The 15424-nt window shown below is 23.8% G+C and overlaps 1 protein-coding gene across 5 annotated transcripts; it reads left to right on the forward strand.

The window, feature by feature from the left end:
- The first annotated feature begins 2198 nt into the window (after positions 1-2198).
- LOC132920765 (dynactin subunit 1) lies at positions 2199-14720 on the forward strand. Of its 5 annotated transcripts, none has more exons than XM_060983416.1 (25): positions 2199-2395; positions 2464-2706; positions 2859-2992; positions 3096-3122; positions 3180-3432; positions 3848-3970; positions 5851-6025; positions 6089-6500; positions 6578-6737; positions 6798-7004; positions 7065-7247; positions 7310-7442; positions 8301-8491; positions 8559-8696; positions 8762-8947; positions 9033-9246; positions 9303-9502; positions 9577-9804; positions 9889-10066; positions 10148-10311; positions 12265-12339; positions 12404-12559; positions 12621-12710; positions 12771-12931; positions 14429-14720. In XM_060983416.1, the coding sequence occupies exons 2-25, from the start codon at positions 2521-2523 to the stop codon at positions 14472-14474; spliced, it is 4020 nt and encodes a 1339-aa protein (XP_060839399.1). In that variant the 5' UTR covers positions 2199-2395; positions 2464-2520; the 3' UTR covers positions 14475-14720. The 5 variants fall into 5 exon arrangements, with proteins under 5 accessions (XP_060839399.1, XP_060839398.1, XP_060839402.1 ...); XM_060983415.1 differs by having other exon boundaries at positions 2199-2390; XM_060983419.1 differs by lacking the exon at positions 3848-3970 and having other exon boundaries at positions 2199-2390.
- Positions 14721-15424: the final 704 nt, after the last annotated feature.

Below are 15424 nucleotides of genomic sequence, written 5' to 3' on the forward strand. Positions count from 1 at the left end.
TTCTGAAATAAATTAAAAAGAGAAAGACGACTATGATTACGGTGATAAGATGTTTTTGTTCGTAAGTCCATATACTATAGCTAAAAGTATATATACCTATTATACGATTATAGTAAAACGGGAAAAAAGATACAAAGCAATCGGTCGTGTCGTCATTACACACCAGATGTTAGGAACGTACCAACAGCTGATATCGCCGTAACTCGTAATAGCTATATTGTCTATTGTACATTTGGTACATGTTATTAATAAATAATTTAAGTACTTTGTACTTTATTCACAATAGTGGTCGCCGGTCGGCAACCAACGGCCCGCTTTAAAGTTTAAATTCTAGAACATTCTATACATTTTATTATTTTAAGGTTTTAGTTTTAAAATTTGTTCATAGTAAATAATTTAAGAATATAAAATTTTTATTTTTTTCCGGCCTACGAACTTAATTTGTGAATGTGGCCCGAAAGTCCTAAAAGGTTGCCGACCACTGCATTATGTCAGTTGTAGTACACTACGACTATACATACTACATAGTAATTGACAATTGTACAACCAGCGGCTGATTTACGGGGGGGGGGGGTATCCAGGGGGTTTGGACCCCCCCCAGACACTGATATATACATATATAATTATACAAGAAGACTAAATTTTGTTTTGTAAATTTTGAATTTTAGATTCACATACAATATAGTATATACCTACATAAACACAATATAATATAAAACATTTGTTTTTATAAAAATAAAAATAATATATTTGAAATACACATTATTTTTTAGCAAACCCCCCAGAAAAATGTTGAACTTGAAACCCACTATTGTGTACAACTACAACAGTATTGTAGACACTTCACACTACAGTACCTACTACAGTAGTAACACTATAAAATACTGCCCATGGCTCGTGATGATCTTACCCACATTAACATTATTGACGATTTCGTATAACTTATAAAACTATTAAGTAGTAACTACTATACTATAGTTATTATAGTATTTCAGTCAGCAGTCACGCGACCAATCTGTATTCCATACATATTAAGTATATTAAGTACAACTATACAAGGTACATATGCGTCAAATTCGAGTCCTGAATTCCTAATTTACGGAAAATCCAAAGTTCCGTCCGTGATCCATTTGACCACTTACTGCTACAAAACTTGGCATAAATAAATTGTTTTTTGATAATTTTGATTCCTATTAATCGAGGATAAACCAACAATTTAGTTAAAGATTTACTTAATTTCATTTAAAGTAACTTACTTATTAACGTGTGTTTTATACGTTAATGTGATATTATAATTGAAGAAATTATAAAATTTCAAAACAATACGTCAATACCTAATATAATTTTTAGATTTTGATGAGCGATGATTAATGTAATAATGTTTATTATTTACTTTACAACGATATGTTTTTTTCCTGTCTATTATCATTTTCTGGGGAAGTAAAAAAGCTTCAATTTTCAATTTTGGGAGTTATTTCTAATAGCGAATTGGGTGTAGTTGGTCCTTGGTGGGAGGGAGTCAAAATCTAGTTATTGTTTGTTTATCCATGTATATAATAAATTAATAAGTACCTAAGTATATTATTTATTACCTATATAAAAACATTATAATTTGTTAAAATATATTTAATTGGACTTATAATGTATCTAATTTTAAGGTTTAGTCTTTTTGTTATAAAAATTTATAATTATACATGTATTTTTATCTAATTACAATTTGTACATTTTTGTAATTTTGATTTACTACAATAAAATAATAAAATAAATTTTGTCAAACAATTTTCCACTTCCCATAATTTTTTTTAGTTTTTTCACTATTAAGAAAATGTTACACCCTTTTCCAAAACACAGTATCAACTAAATCCAATTTGTTTCCAAAACGCACAAAAAAATAATAATAAAAAATGTATAGTTTTAAAACTAAAACATTTATTACTCTGCTCAGAATCTAAAAGGCTTTTTTAAGGGGGATGGATATTATAATTTGCATATTGCATATTTGCATAATATACCCTGATCGCCTCTGTAAATACACCACGAGATCACATCAATAGATCATTAGTCATTACTTATAATAGGTTCATGGTATATATTTAAATTTTACCGCCTTTAATATGCGTTTTTGATTACTATCAGTGCTATCAGTTTAATTTCACAATTGATAACTCGCGATCAAATTATTCTGTTTCTACTTTCTATAATATTTATATTTTATTATACCGTCAAGATTAAAATTTACTATTAGTATTTTCATCATTTTGGAATTTTTTAATGTTTATTTCGGTTAAATATTAATTAAAAATTTTTCATCATGAATTGAAATTATAACTAAAATTTCTATCGAAGTGTTTTATTTAAGCATTAGTAACATATAATACACATTTTATAGTGTATGGTAATTTTTTTTCATACTTAAAATAATTTTGTGTATAAAATAAAAGTTGTTTATTATTAATAATTCAGGTTAAAGTCAAAAATATTTTAAATCCAAAAAAATAGTTTACCAAAAACCAATTCAAAATGCCAAAATTGGAATTAGGATGTAGAGTTGAGTTAACAGGAAAAAATGTACAAGGCAAAATAGCTTTTATTGGACAGACACAATTTGAAACAGGAACTTGGATTGGTATAATTTTGGATGAGCCTAAAGGCAAAAACAATGGCTGTGTTAAAAATCGTCAAGGCGTATCAAAAACTTATTTTGAAGTAAAAGACATTTATAATATTTAACTTTTATTAGTGTTTAAGTTTTTTTAAGTTTTAGAGATTTGTTACTAATTATAACTTATAATCCCTTAAATATGATAAAGTATTAGGTATGAAATTATTATTAATTTAAGTTATTTTTTGTCAACCAGTGTGAAGAAAATCATGGTATATTTGTACGACAATCACATCTTACACTTATTGATGAAACAGGAGCACGTTATGATATGTCTGCTAGCACAGAATCTTTGGTTCCAAAATCATCTGTTAAATCTAGAATTAGCAGGTAAAATATATTCTTTTTTTTTTTTTAAATTATTTTATAAGTTAAATTATCTGTTTATTACCTACCTACTTATTTTAATTTATATGGTTTAAATACCATTTAGCTTGCGAAAAAAAATTGATACAAACACGTAAGTTTGTTTTAAATGTTTAAAAATGTTTGTAAGTTTTTATGATTTATTTTTTAGTTCTAGGCAGTCATTATCGGGTTCAAGTAGACTAAGCTTGATAGCCCCTAAGAATAAGGATGATACTTCACCAGTGTCTCGTACTTCTTCTCAGTCATCATTGGTTGGTACAAGCCGAACACCATCACAGTCATCAATTGTTCTTCCTTCTCGTACATCATCGCAGTCTTCAATGCCTGCACCATCTCGTACATTGTCACAAACATCTCTTGCTGGAGTAGATTCAACACCTAAACGTTCATCTTTTGTTGAGGTATTTTAATTTTTAAATGTTTATTTAATAATTCTTTACTACTATTAGTGTTTAATTAAACATTTTAATACATCTTAAAATGCACTTTCCTATAGGTATTGAACATTTTGATGTTTATTTTATTATATTTGTTCACCATGTTTTATTTTGATACATGTATGATTGTTTGACCAACAATAGATGCTAATCATGAGAATTACACTACATATTATTTAGTAACATAAACATGTATATAATATATATATATTACATAATTTCATTACTAGATAATATTACGTGTACTGTCTTATTTAATTGTAAGTTTTAAAAAGTAATGAAATTTAATATTAAATATTTTGAATAGTCGTCTGAAATATTTTTGTTCCATTGTATTCTTTAGGAACCTTAAGTATTTTGAAATAAATTATGTTTTCAGCGAACACCCAGCAATGAAAAGACAAGTCGAATGTCTAAACTTATATCACCAAAAGTGAAATCGGCTGTTAAAACGCCAATGACAAAATCATTGACGTCATTAAAAGATGTGTCTAACTCTGAAGTAATTTTTATTTTTGTAAAAACAAAAGGGGAATTGTAAATGTTCTATATGGCTTTTGATTAAATAATAATTTATTGTGCTTTATGAATACAATTTAATGTATGTTTAGGGCTTAATATAAATATTAAAAAATATTTTAAAATTATTTTATTGTGATTTAATTCAAGCATTTTAAATAACCCTTTTAATACAGAACAATCATTATCACAGTCAAACTTTTGTTTTTTAATTATAAGTGTTTATAGTGTATTATATTTATTATTTTTAATTCACATTTAGAATTTAATATATTTTTTTATAAATATTATTTTTAAAGTTTAGGTCAGAAGTTTGATGTAATAGAGCATAACTTGTAAAATTAAGTTCCAGTCATATAAACAATAATTAATTATAAATAAAAAAATGCATTTCAAAAATTATTATTCATACAATACATATTTCGTTAAATTGTTCTGCATCAGAATAAGCAGATGAACTATATAAATTTAACATGATTTATAATAATAAAACATAATTAAAAATTTAATTTGACTGTGATAATAAGTGTCCTGTATGAAAAGAATAATTCTGTATAGATGTTATACTTTCTTTTTTATAAATTAACTTTTTCCATTACTTAAAATAATCTTAATGAAAATAAAAATTAACAGTTATTTGTTTTTAACTACCTAAACTCAAAATAATTATATAATAATCATTTATAGTTTTTACATTTTTCATTTCATTCATTATAACTTAAAACTTAATTTTTATAAATTATTTAGTAATGGAAAAAGTTAGGTAAATGTAATTAAACAAAAATAAGTAATAATACATTATAGCATTGCACTAAAATAATTATTGCACATCTTTTCAGCTTAATAATAATATAAAATTAATTTTAAAACTTAATATAATATTTATAAAATATTATTAAAATAAACAACTAAAAAATATTGTTGTTGCATTAGTAAGGTAAGATAGGTGCTCATCTGGTTCATTCGTTTAAATGTTAGACAGTGTTATATTATAACTTTTGATTTAATTAAAAAGTTACTTAACTTAAACTTATGTTTGTTATGATTCTAAGTTTGTTTAAGTATTTCAATTTGGTCCAAATTTAATTAAAATTAATTGTTTTGATTAATTAGTTATCATATTTTAAAATAAACATTTATCACATTTAATCAATTTTAATAAGATTGAATACTTAATTTTTACTTAGTCCCTTAACTCAAAATATTTAAAATATTCAGTGTCATATGTGTTACTTATACTAAGTATTATTTAGATAATAACATGATTATAAATTAGTTTATATTTGGTTAATATTTACAACTTTACAAGTCAGTTTTTCACTTATCATCTTGTTGAGCTGTTAATTATCTCTTTATTAAATATTTAATGAAATTAAATGAATCAATTATCTCAAATATTTTAGAAAAAAGGTTGTTTTATATATCATGGTTTATAAAGTTATGGTGATGGTTTTATAATTGTCTTATTTTGAATATAGAATGATTATTTCAAAAATAAAGATGCTAATATTATTTAAAATTTATTAAGTTTCTAATTTAACAGAAAGTGATAGATTTTGTATGAATTTATTTACCATCCAAAAACAATCCATATCTCTTATAATGCTATTTGTACATTATTGTAGGTACTGTAAGTTTTTTTTCTATGTTTGCATGTATTATATGTGAATATATTAATGTACAGAATGGAATTTGAATATTCTTTAAAATATCAATATTATTTAATATTTGTTGTTATTATGAATTTGCACGTTTGCTTTTGTGTTATTCAATACTGATTATTATGGAAATAAACTAATAAAATTATTTTATTGAATATTTGATGACATAGTCTTTATACAATTTTATTTTATTATTTAATAGACTGAATTTGTTGAAGCCCTCAAACCACATTATACACCTGGATCAGTTGTTACACCAAGCAATATTTCAACTACTCCTACCCAAAGACCATCTTCTAATGTGGCTGATGCAGTTGAAATTCAAAATCTAAAGGATCAAGTGCAAGATTTAACGGAGAAATTGGATGTAGTCAAAAGTAAATTACATATATTTTTTTGGTAGTTAATTTATATTATTATATTTTATTTTTATTATATAGCAAGATTAAAAGAAAAATCTCATGATATTGATATGATGAAACTGCAGTTGGATCAAGCATCAGAATTCAAAATTAAAATTATGGAATCACATTCAGGATTGAAAAAAGAATTAGAAAAGGTCAAAATGGAAAAACAAGATGCTTTAGAAGGAAAAGACGAGTATAATGAAATGGCAGAAACTTTAGAAATGGCAACTCTCGATAAAGAAATGGCTGAGGTTAAAGCAGAAACTCTTCAATTAGAATTAGATCAAGCAAAAGAGCGCATTGAAGAATTAACAGTAGATTTAGAACTCTTAAAGGCTGAGCTGGAGAAAGGAAATGAAAGTGAAGAGGGAGGAGATGGTGCCAATTCTTTTAAAGTCAAGCAACTTGAACAACAAAATTTGCGTCTTAGAGATACCCTTGTCAAGTATAAATAATATAATTTTATGCTATTATTATTTCTTAAATTGTTTCTTTTTATGATGGCGCTCATTTAAATTTTAGATTAAGAGACTTATCCGCCCATGAGAAACATCAAACACAAAATTTACAAAGAGAGATCGAAGAAAAGACCAAACAATGTAATGATTTACAAAAATCTAATGATAAGTTAACAGCTAGAGTTGAAGAACTTGTATCTCAAGTTAATGATTTGCACGAACAGGTCCTATAATAATTTAAAATTTTAGTTTAATTATATTGATCTATTATTAAATATTTATAGGTGGATGCAGCTTTGGGAGCAGAAGAATTAGTTGAGCTTCTAGGTCAACAAAAATTGAATTTAGAAGATAAAGTGGTGGAGTTAGAAGAAGCAGTGACTGATCTAGAAGCTATACAAGATATTAATGATCAACTTCAAGAGGATAGTAGAGAGTTGGAAATGCAATTACGTGAAGAATTAGATATGGCAAATGCTAATATTAGAGAGGTTTTGAATAGTATTAATAATAAATAATTTTTATTTATTTATGATATATTTATTTTAAAGTGTGTCAAAGAAAAAGAACGAGCATTGGAAAGTTTAGCTGATCGAAGTTTAGTTATTGTAAAATTTAGAGATTTAGTTAATGAATTACGAGAACAAAATCAAGATTTACAAACTCAATTAATGAAAGAATCTGCATCAAAAGATGAAGTTCGGTCATCAATCCCAGAAATGCTTGACTTTAAGGTTAATTAAAAGCTAAAATATTTATTATAAGAAAAAATAAATAAAAATATATTATTTATTAGAAAATGTTTGCTGAAACTAAAGCTCATAGTAGAGCAATTGATTTGGAATTACGTAGAATGGAAACACAAGAAGCTCAGCAACATATACAGTATTTGTTAGCTTATATGCCAGATTCATTCTTGTCCATTGGAGGTAAGTGTTTTTACTACATAATTTGTTCGTATAGATATTTTCTGAAAACAAATATAGTATTTTATTTGAGCATCATTAAAATATACTTTTGTTTAAATTTATATAATATTTATGATACATTTTAGATACTAAATATTTAATTTTTTTGTTTTTTTTTTATACTTGAGTTAATGAAAATCTAGAAATTATTCATAAACCTAGTGAATTTATAGATCAGAAATAGTTAATATCAAAAAATAACATATTTTTTCTGTTGGTTTTATGATAAATTATATAAAGTGATAATTTATTCCATAATTCTACCATTTTAAATCAATAAATATTAAGCCTGGTCACACTTTAGAAGACATTTTTATTAAACACTATTGACCTAAGTCTGTATATTTGTATTCTTTAAGTGTTAAATAAAGGTTTCAGAAATTTAAAATAGTTAGTTTCATTTAAAATGTGTTGTTTCCATTTACTAATATATTATAATCTACCAAAATTTTCATTTAACAGTACTAATTTTGTGTTAGCATAAATATTAAGGAGAATTGATCTATAATCAAACCTAAAGGTAATAATATTACCCATGTATTTACCTTTAAGTTTGACAATGATAATAGATCAATTCATTCTAATATTATACATTTATAGCTAACAACCACGATTAAAGATAGTACTATCTTTAATTGTGCTAATAACACAAAATTGAGACTGCTAAATACAAATTTACTTTTGTAAGATATAGATAACTCATGCTGGCATGATGTTTTCTCATAATAGTGTATTATTTCATGTCTAATATAGTTTATTTAAACACACCAAATATTTAATATATTATACTTTACACAATATTTTTTTGTCTTTTATTAGGTGATTATGATGCAATACTATCTCTATTATTATTGCCACGTATGATTTGGAAAAGTGAAATACTTATGACACATGTCCGTGATAAGTACCCTGATGTTCAAGAAATTACTAAAGAAATTCTTTTGAAAGACCATTCTGTGGAACAATTTGCAACTCGTTCTCGTTTATCATTCTACTTATATAGTTTGCAGGTTTATATTTATACATTTTCAGTTAAATTTTTAGTACGATTCTACAAAAAATCATGTTTATTTTTAGACTGCATTAAGACAATTTGTTCATGGAATGAACACAACAACACCAGAAACATTAATAAAAATTGGTGAATCATACCCAGATATGACAATTCAAGAAAAAGTTTTAAATGGATATATTGAAATGTTAAAAATTGATCAGGTGATTTTATATTCCTTGTAATAAAATCATGCCATAGATATCTAAAATGTATTGATTGTGTTTAGTTGGATGAAAACGTCAATACAGAAAATTTGGAAAGATGTGTTGGTTATTTTAAACATGTGTATGCACCTCTTATACAAGATTTCAATCCACATTATGAGCATTTATTGTTAGACAACATATTGGTTTTATCAGCAGCTTGTAACACCATTCAAACAGATGCCAATATAATAAAATGTGTCATACAAGTAATTTTTATTGAAATAGTTAAAGCTATTATATTATTATATTTGTTAGTTATTTTGTATTAATAATTGCACATATTTATTTTAGTGTGAAAATTCCTCAAATGTTCTCAAGTTATGTGATGATGTATCAGTTGCTTGTGAAGTAATAAATCAACATTTAAAACAAATGAAAAAACGTGCGGATATTAACAGTGTTATAAAAGTAGATTTAAGTTCTTGCATACAATATGCAGAAAAATTAATAACTGTTTTAAGAGAGACAGCTAAAAGTGCAGTCAGTCAAATCTCATTAGGAACAGGTAATGTTAAAATAAAGATCAATTTAATATTCAACCTAATATCATAAATACTTTAGATGATAAAAAAATAAACAGTGAAAGCATTATGCAAGTTATGAATAATGCAGTTGAAAAAGTTTTTGAAAAAGAAGAATTAAGTAAAGGAGTGACAGTATGTTTGAAAATGTGTATTTCGACTCTTGCTGGAGAAATTGCTAATGCTGCTCAAGTTATTCTAGAAGCTGATTTGACATTACCCACTACTGATAAGTCTAAAGTATACTCACGATTTAATCTTATTATTAATTTCTAAATAACAGAATTAAAAAATGATTTTTTTTTTTTTTTTAGAATATTCCACCTATTACTGAACGGGCTAAACAAATTAAAAGTGAACTAGAGGAAACTAAAGCTTTGAGAAATACAATTAAATCTAAAGAAAATGATATACTTGAGTTAAAAATGGCTCTTCGATCTAAACAAGAAGAAATTGGCGAACTTAATGTTAGGAAAGAATTAGCCGAAAAAAAACTCTCTACTACTATACATGAATCAGAAATCTCTATAGAAAAACTACAGGTATTATTTCTAAATAATAAATTATTTATGAAAACTAAGAATAATTATTTTGATTACATTTAAATAATTTATTAACTATTTTAGAGAAAATTGGATGAAACACAACAACAATTAAAAAGAAAGTCAAAAGAATATGAAGAAACAATGGATCATTTGCAAGCAGATATTGATTCACTAGAAACAGAAAAGGGAGAACTTAAAAATAAACTTAAAAATTTCTCAAAGAAAATTCTCATTGAGGGTATAAACAAATCTGCATCAAGTAAGTTCTATATTTTTAAACTATAATTAAAGTATAGTTCATAAATATGTTGCATACTAATTCAAACTTTTTTTTTATTAGTGACTGCTACTGCAAATGATAGTAATAAACCATACCAAGAATCTCCATTCTTACTCAATGAATTAAAGTTAACTAAAATGGCATTAAAACATGAAATAGATCAAAGGGCCAAGCTTCAAAATAATTATTGTGAACAATTATTTTCTCAATTAAAACCATTGCCTGTAAGTCAATAAACTCATTTTTATTTATTAAATAACAATAGCAATGAATAATTATTAGGGCTTAGAAATTGTAAGGGTTTCATATCTGTATATATAAAACAGTAAGCTAACTAATCTATCAACACACAGTTCAAACCATTGGGCAGTATGGACTGAAATTTGGTATACAAATAGATATTATGAATTAGGCATCCACTAAGAAAAGATTTTTGAAAATTTAACTCCTTAGGGGGTAAAAATTGAAAACTTTTTTGTTCCGATTTTTTTGAAATTAAATATACATAAAAATAATTATTTTTCCAGCATTTTAAATTTAAATTTTCACAAAATTATTTATATAAATGATAAATAACAATGATAATTATTTTATTATGATATAAAACACTTCGTAAAAACTTAATATTTTTACTCGTATTTTATTATTATGAAATTTATTAGGTACACACAATGACATTTTTATTTATTTTAAGATATATATTTATATTATAAACCTATTTTTACTGTTTTATGGTATTTATAAAAAAAAATTATTAAATTTTAAGTTATATAGATTGATAAAAATATAAAATGTGGTTTAAATAAATATATTATTATAATAATTTAATAATAATAATATAATAAATGCAATATTTTCAGAAAAAATTATATCAATCTACTGTTATACTAAAAATAAAATAAATAACTTTAATAGTTATATGTAATAGATATAAAAAGACATATATAATGAAATATCTTAAGTCAACAGTTCTCAAACTGTGGTACGCGTACCACTAGACTAAAGACTACATGGTGGTACACAGAGGGCCGTTTTTGGATAATAAACCCATTTAATTTTTTTTTTTAATTCATGTCTAATATTAAAAACTAATAAATAAAAAAATAATTATACTGTAGTTGTAGTATTTTACTGCCTTATTATTTATAAAAAAAAATGTATTTAACTGTACAATTTCGATCTTGGATCATTCTATTTTTAGTCATTAGTGGTACGTGACTGATTGATAATATTCCTAAATGATACGTAAAAAAAAAAGTTTGAGAACCGCTGTCTTAATTGTTATAGATTGATAGACCATCTAACTCAGAATCGTTTTATCATGTACAATTCAAATTTAATACACCCATTATAGTAACTCACTCGATACATAATGTACAACAGAACAGTACCCACTTGCATACTTCTTTTTGAAGTATTTTTCCAGTTAATTAGATGCTAAATTGTTAGCCAGTTTTTTGTTATATATTTAAATATTATACCTATAAATTATTTTTGTATATTTAATATTTTTATGCATATTTGGCCTTTTTTTTAGCTCCTTTAATTTCTAAGCTCTAGTAATGATATATTTGTTGCAGTAATAATAATCAATATATTTTACAATTAAAAAAATGTCATTATTGTAATACACCCTAAAAGCTATATTTGTGCTAGAGAATAAATAATAATACTTATCAACTAACTTAATATATAAAATAAAAAAGTGTTTATTTTAAGTTTCATCATTGTACATAATAACTTACACTTATTAAGAAAAAGTAATGTACATTTAATAACAATAGAATATATTTTTGTGTAGGGAAATTAAAATTAAACTTAATTATTTACTAAATATAGTATATTATTCGTGTTTTCACGTGAACACTTAGAACAATTCAGGAGTAAATAGAAATAAAAATGATTCATCTTAAAATATTTTTAAACTTATCAAAGCATTATACAATGCCAAATGCCTATATTATGCAATTTTGGTATTTTTAACTTGTGTGTAAAAATCTAGTCCCACTGAAAAAACCCATATTATTACAGTGTATCAAATTTAATAGCTACACTACATTTAAGTAGATCAGCAAAAAACAAATTCTACTTGGCTAATAATATTTATAATTTATGATTATTCTCATAACTTTAAGATTTATTTACTGAAAAGTAATAGAAATTATGGTTATTTTTAGGTGCCTAGTGAACCGTCTGATGAAGAAAAACATAGAGTAGTTAAACTAAAGAAATTAGGAAATGAATTATTAAATGTAAGTTTACATTTTTTAATAATTGTTGTATTACACCTTATATAACTATGTTTTTTATGATTAGGATTTCCATAAAACATTAACTAACATAAATGTTTTGGATGTAACCAAACGTGTACCAGGCAGAAAAATTGTAACTGATGATAATATATCAGCTAAACAAGTTCTGGACCACAATTTACAATGGAAACAATTACAAAAGAGATTGGATGTTTTACAAGTAAGTATTTATTGATTCAGAAGTCATTACTAATGTTAATTTTATTTTTTATTTTTTATAGGATAACTATAACAAAGAGATAATTAAAAGACAACATTTTGGTTGTGTTGAAACAGAAATGACTACTTTCCCTACACCAGCTTTGAAAAAGGTATAAAAAAAATATTGATGCATTATAATAGATGTTTTCAATTTAATTTATTAATTATAGGCATTAGAAGAAGAAGAACCTGTATTAGCTGCGGAGTTTGTTATACCAAAACCTCCAAACTGGACTGGCCCAACAAATATAAAAGTTGAAATGGACACTAAAGTATTAGCTTCATTACAAAATCAAGTTACTAATGCTGCTCAAATAAATCCTCATGTTCGGTAAGTAGTTATAATTTTAATTAATCTAATAAACTCAGTAATTTTTGTTTTTATTTGTATAAATAAATAAATAAAATAATAATTAAGAATTAATTTAAATATAATATATTTTACAATATTTATATTACATATACTTGTTTAAGACTTTAAGAGGTTAAATAATTGAAACCAAAAATTATTTAGATATCAGTTTTTTTTGTTACTTTAGTTGTATGTAAATATTAAAATGCAATCAAGATAATTATTATTAGTATCAATTGTATTCTGTAAGATATTTAATTAATGGTATGAGTTTTATTTAATCTAATATTGTATTATTATTAAAAGTCCTAATTTTATTATTTTATTTTATTATTATTACAAAAAAACGACCATTTTTAGTGCCCAAGTAATATCTTAGCAGTTATAGATAACTAAATATTGATGCAAAATATAATTTTAATATTAATAAAAGTATTAATCATTATTCATTAATTACTAAACTTTAATAATCATTGAATAGTTATTTTGTCACAATATAAAAATAATATCAATTATTAACTTATAAGTTATTAAAATAATTTTTTTAAATCAGTTATCATTATTAAGTATATGAACAAATTATATCAAATAGTTGTATTTAAATATATTATATTAATTTATTTAAGTATATAACAATAATACATTAAACATGTTAACAAGACCGTAGTCAGAAAAAAATGTAGTGGGGTCTGAACCCTGAAACCCCTCCCCTGGCTACGCCCATGAATGTTAATGTACATGCAGTTGCAAGAAGTCTAAAATTAATTAACTAAATATTTTGTATTAAAATATTAAAACTTTAAACTTAATTCTTCCCTCTACGTTCTAAAAATTTCACTTTTCTTCCACTCTTCTGATTACATAAGGTCATAATCTAATGTTGATCTCTTAAATTCTTAATATTTTCTTGAAATTTTCTTTTTAATATCCTTTATAACCAAGGCTAGTTTCTTAATCTAAATTTTTCAACATTTTTATTATTTATTATAATATTAATATTATATTATTAAACAATTTATTATTGTGATAAATTTTTAAATTCAAAACCCCAATTAAAAATGTTTAAAATTAAAAAAAAAATTTTCTTTTACTATAATTTAAATATTTGAATTTTCAAAATTATGAAAATGCTTACAATCATACAAATACTGGTTTCAATGTCTCATTAGGCCATTTACAAATTTTGAAACTATTTTAACTATTGATATTAAGTTTATAAAATGGAACGTAATTAAAATATCTATAAACTAACCTAACCCTTTAAAGAACTTAATATCCTAATTTTGATATTAAAATAAAATGATTCAAAACTAAATTTTTTATAAGGTACATTACATCAAATTATCTAAGTAAATTACTTCAAGTTTAACAAATAGATTAATGTTTTAAAAAATCCAACACAAAAACTTTTTAGTTACAATTTTATAATAATTGTAATTAACATTAAATTTAAAAATATTTTTTATTGTCTTTCAGTTACAATTTTGCTTATACGACTGAAGAACTACTTGGAGCTAATTGAATAACTCTATACTAGAAATCAAGTATATTATTTTTATAATAAATATAATAATATTATTATGATATTTAAATTTTGTTTTAATGTGATACTGTACACTAATGATTAACTTATTTTGTATCTTATATTATATTATTGAATTAAATATTAATATTTGTAAACTATACATTTAATAATTGTTAAACAATTTAATTTAATTGCTATAAAATTATAAATTAAAATAAAAATCTTTTTAGTTTATTCTTTTAATGACTTTTTTCAATAATTATGTATTTATCTAAAGAAATTTTTATATTTTGTACACAGTATACAGTATATGTTATAATATAGGGTAATTTTTTTTTTATCATACATCATTCATTATTTCAAAAACTGTTTACATTTTTCAAAATATTTCTTTTGTATAATTTAAAATCAAAATAAAATAATATATTTTACTATTTTTTTAAATTTTACTTTTTTGAATCATAATATACATTTTTAATTTCATAATCTGCAGCAGAATATGTTTTGGAATATTTTTTGATGCATAATAATCGAAATTCTGATGAGTAATTTATCAATTATAACTTTAGAAGTATTAAAGTAAGGGTAGCAGAGTGGAGTGGTACAGGGACACTCCACAGAATATAGATCTACTACTCTACTCACCTAAACTTTAATCACTTATTAGCTAGTTATAACTCATAATTTCAATTGTAATGTATCGAAATGTTATGAAAAATATTTTGCTTCAGAATATGAAATTAAAAAAGGTATATTGTCATTCAAAAAAGTAAAAAATTAAAAAAAGTATAACCATAGAAAATATAATTTTTTTTAAATTGTTGTTTTATTCTGATTCTGAAGTTTAGAATCTAAACTATGTAAAAGAAGTACTTTCAAAAATGTTTATAGTTTTTGAAAACAAAGAATGATTCGTGATAAGAAAACCACCTTGGATACCGTGTCTT

Source organism: Rhopalosiphum padi, chromosome 2, assembly GCF_020882245.1.
Source record: "Rhopalosiphum padi isolate XX-2018 chromosome 2, ASM2088224v1, whole genome shotgun sequence".
In the NCBI taxonomy this organism is placed as follows: Eukaryota; Metazoa; Arthropoda; class Insecta; order Hemiptera; family Aphididae; genus Rhopalosiphum; species Rhopalosiphum padi.

What these genes read in the sequence shown, in the direction of transcription:
- LOC132920765 (XM_060983416.1), top strand. Translation starts at nt 2,521, where the DNA reads ATGCCAAAATTGGAATTAGGATGTAGAGTTGAGTTAACAGGAAAAAAT. An exon ending in AAGATGTGTCTAACTCTGAA is followed by an intron (nt 3,971 to 5,850) that starts GTAATTTTTATT and finishes ATTATTTAATAG; the next exon opens with ACTGAATTTGTTGAAGCCCT. An exon ending in GAAATTGGATGTAGTCAAAA is followed by an intron (nt 6,026 to 6,088) that starts GTAAATTACATA and finishes TTTATTATATAG; the next exon opens with CAAGATTAAAAGAAAAATCT.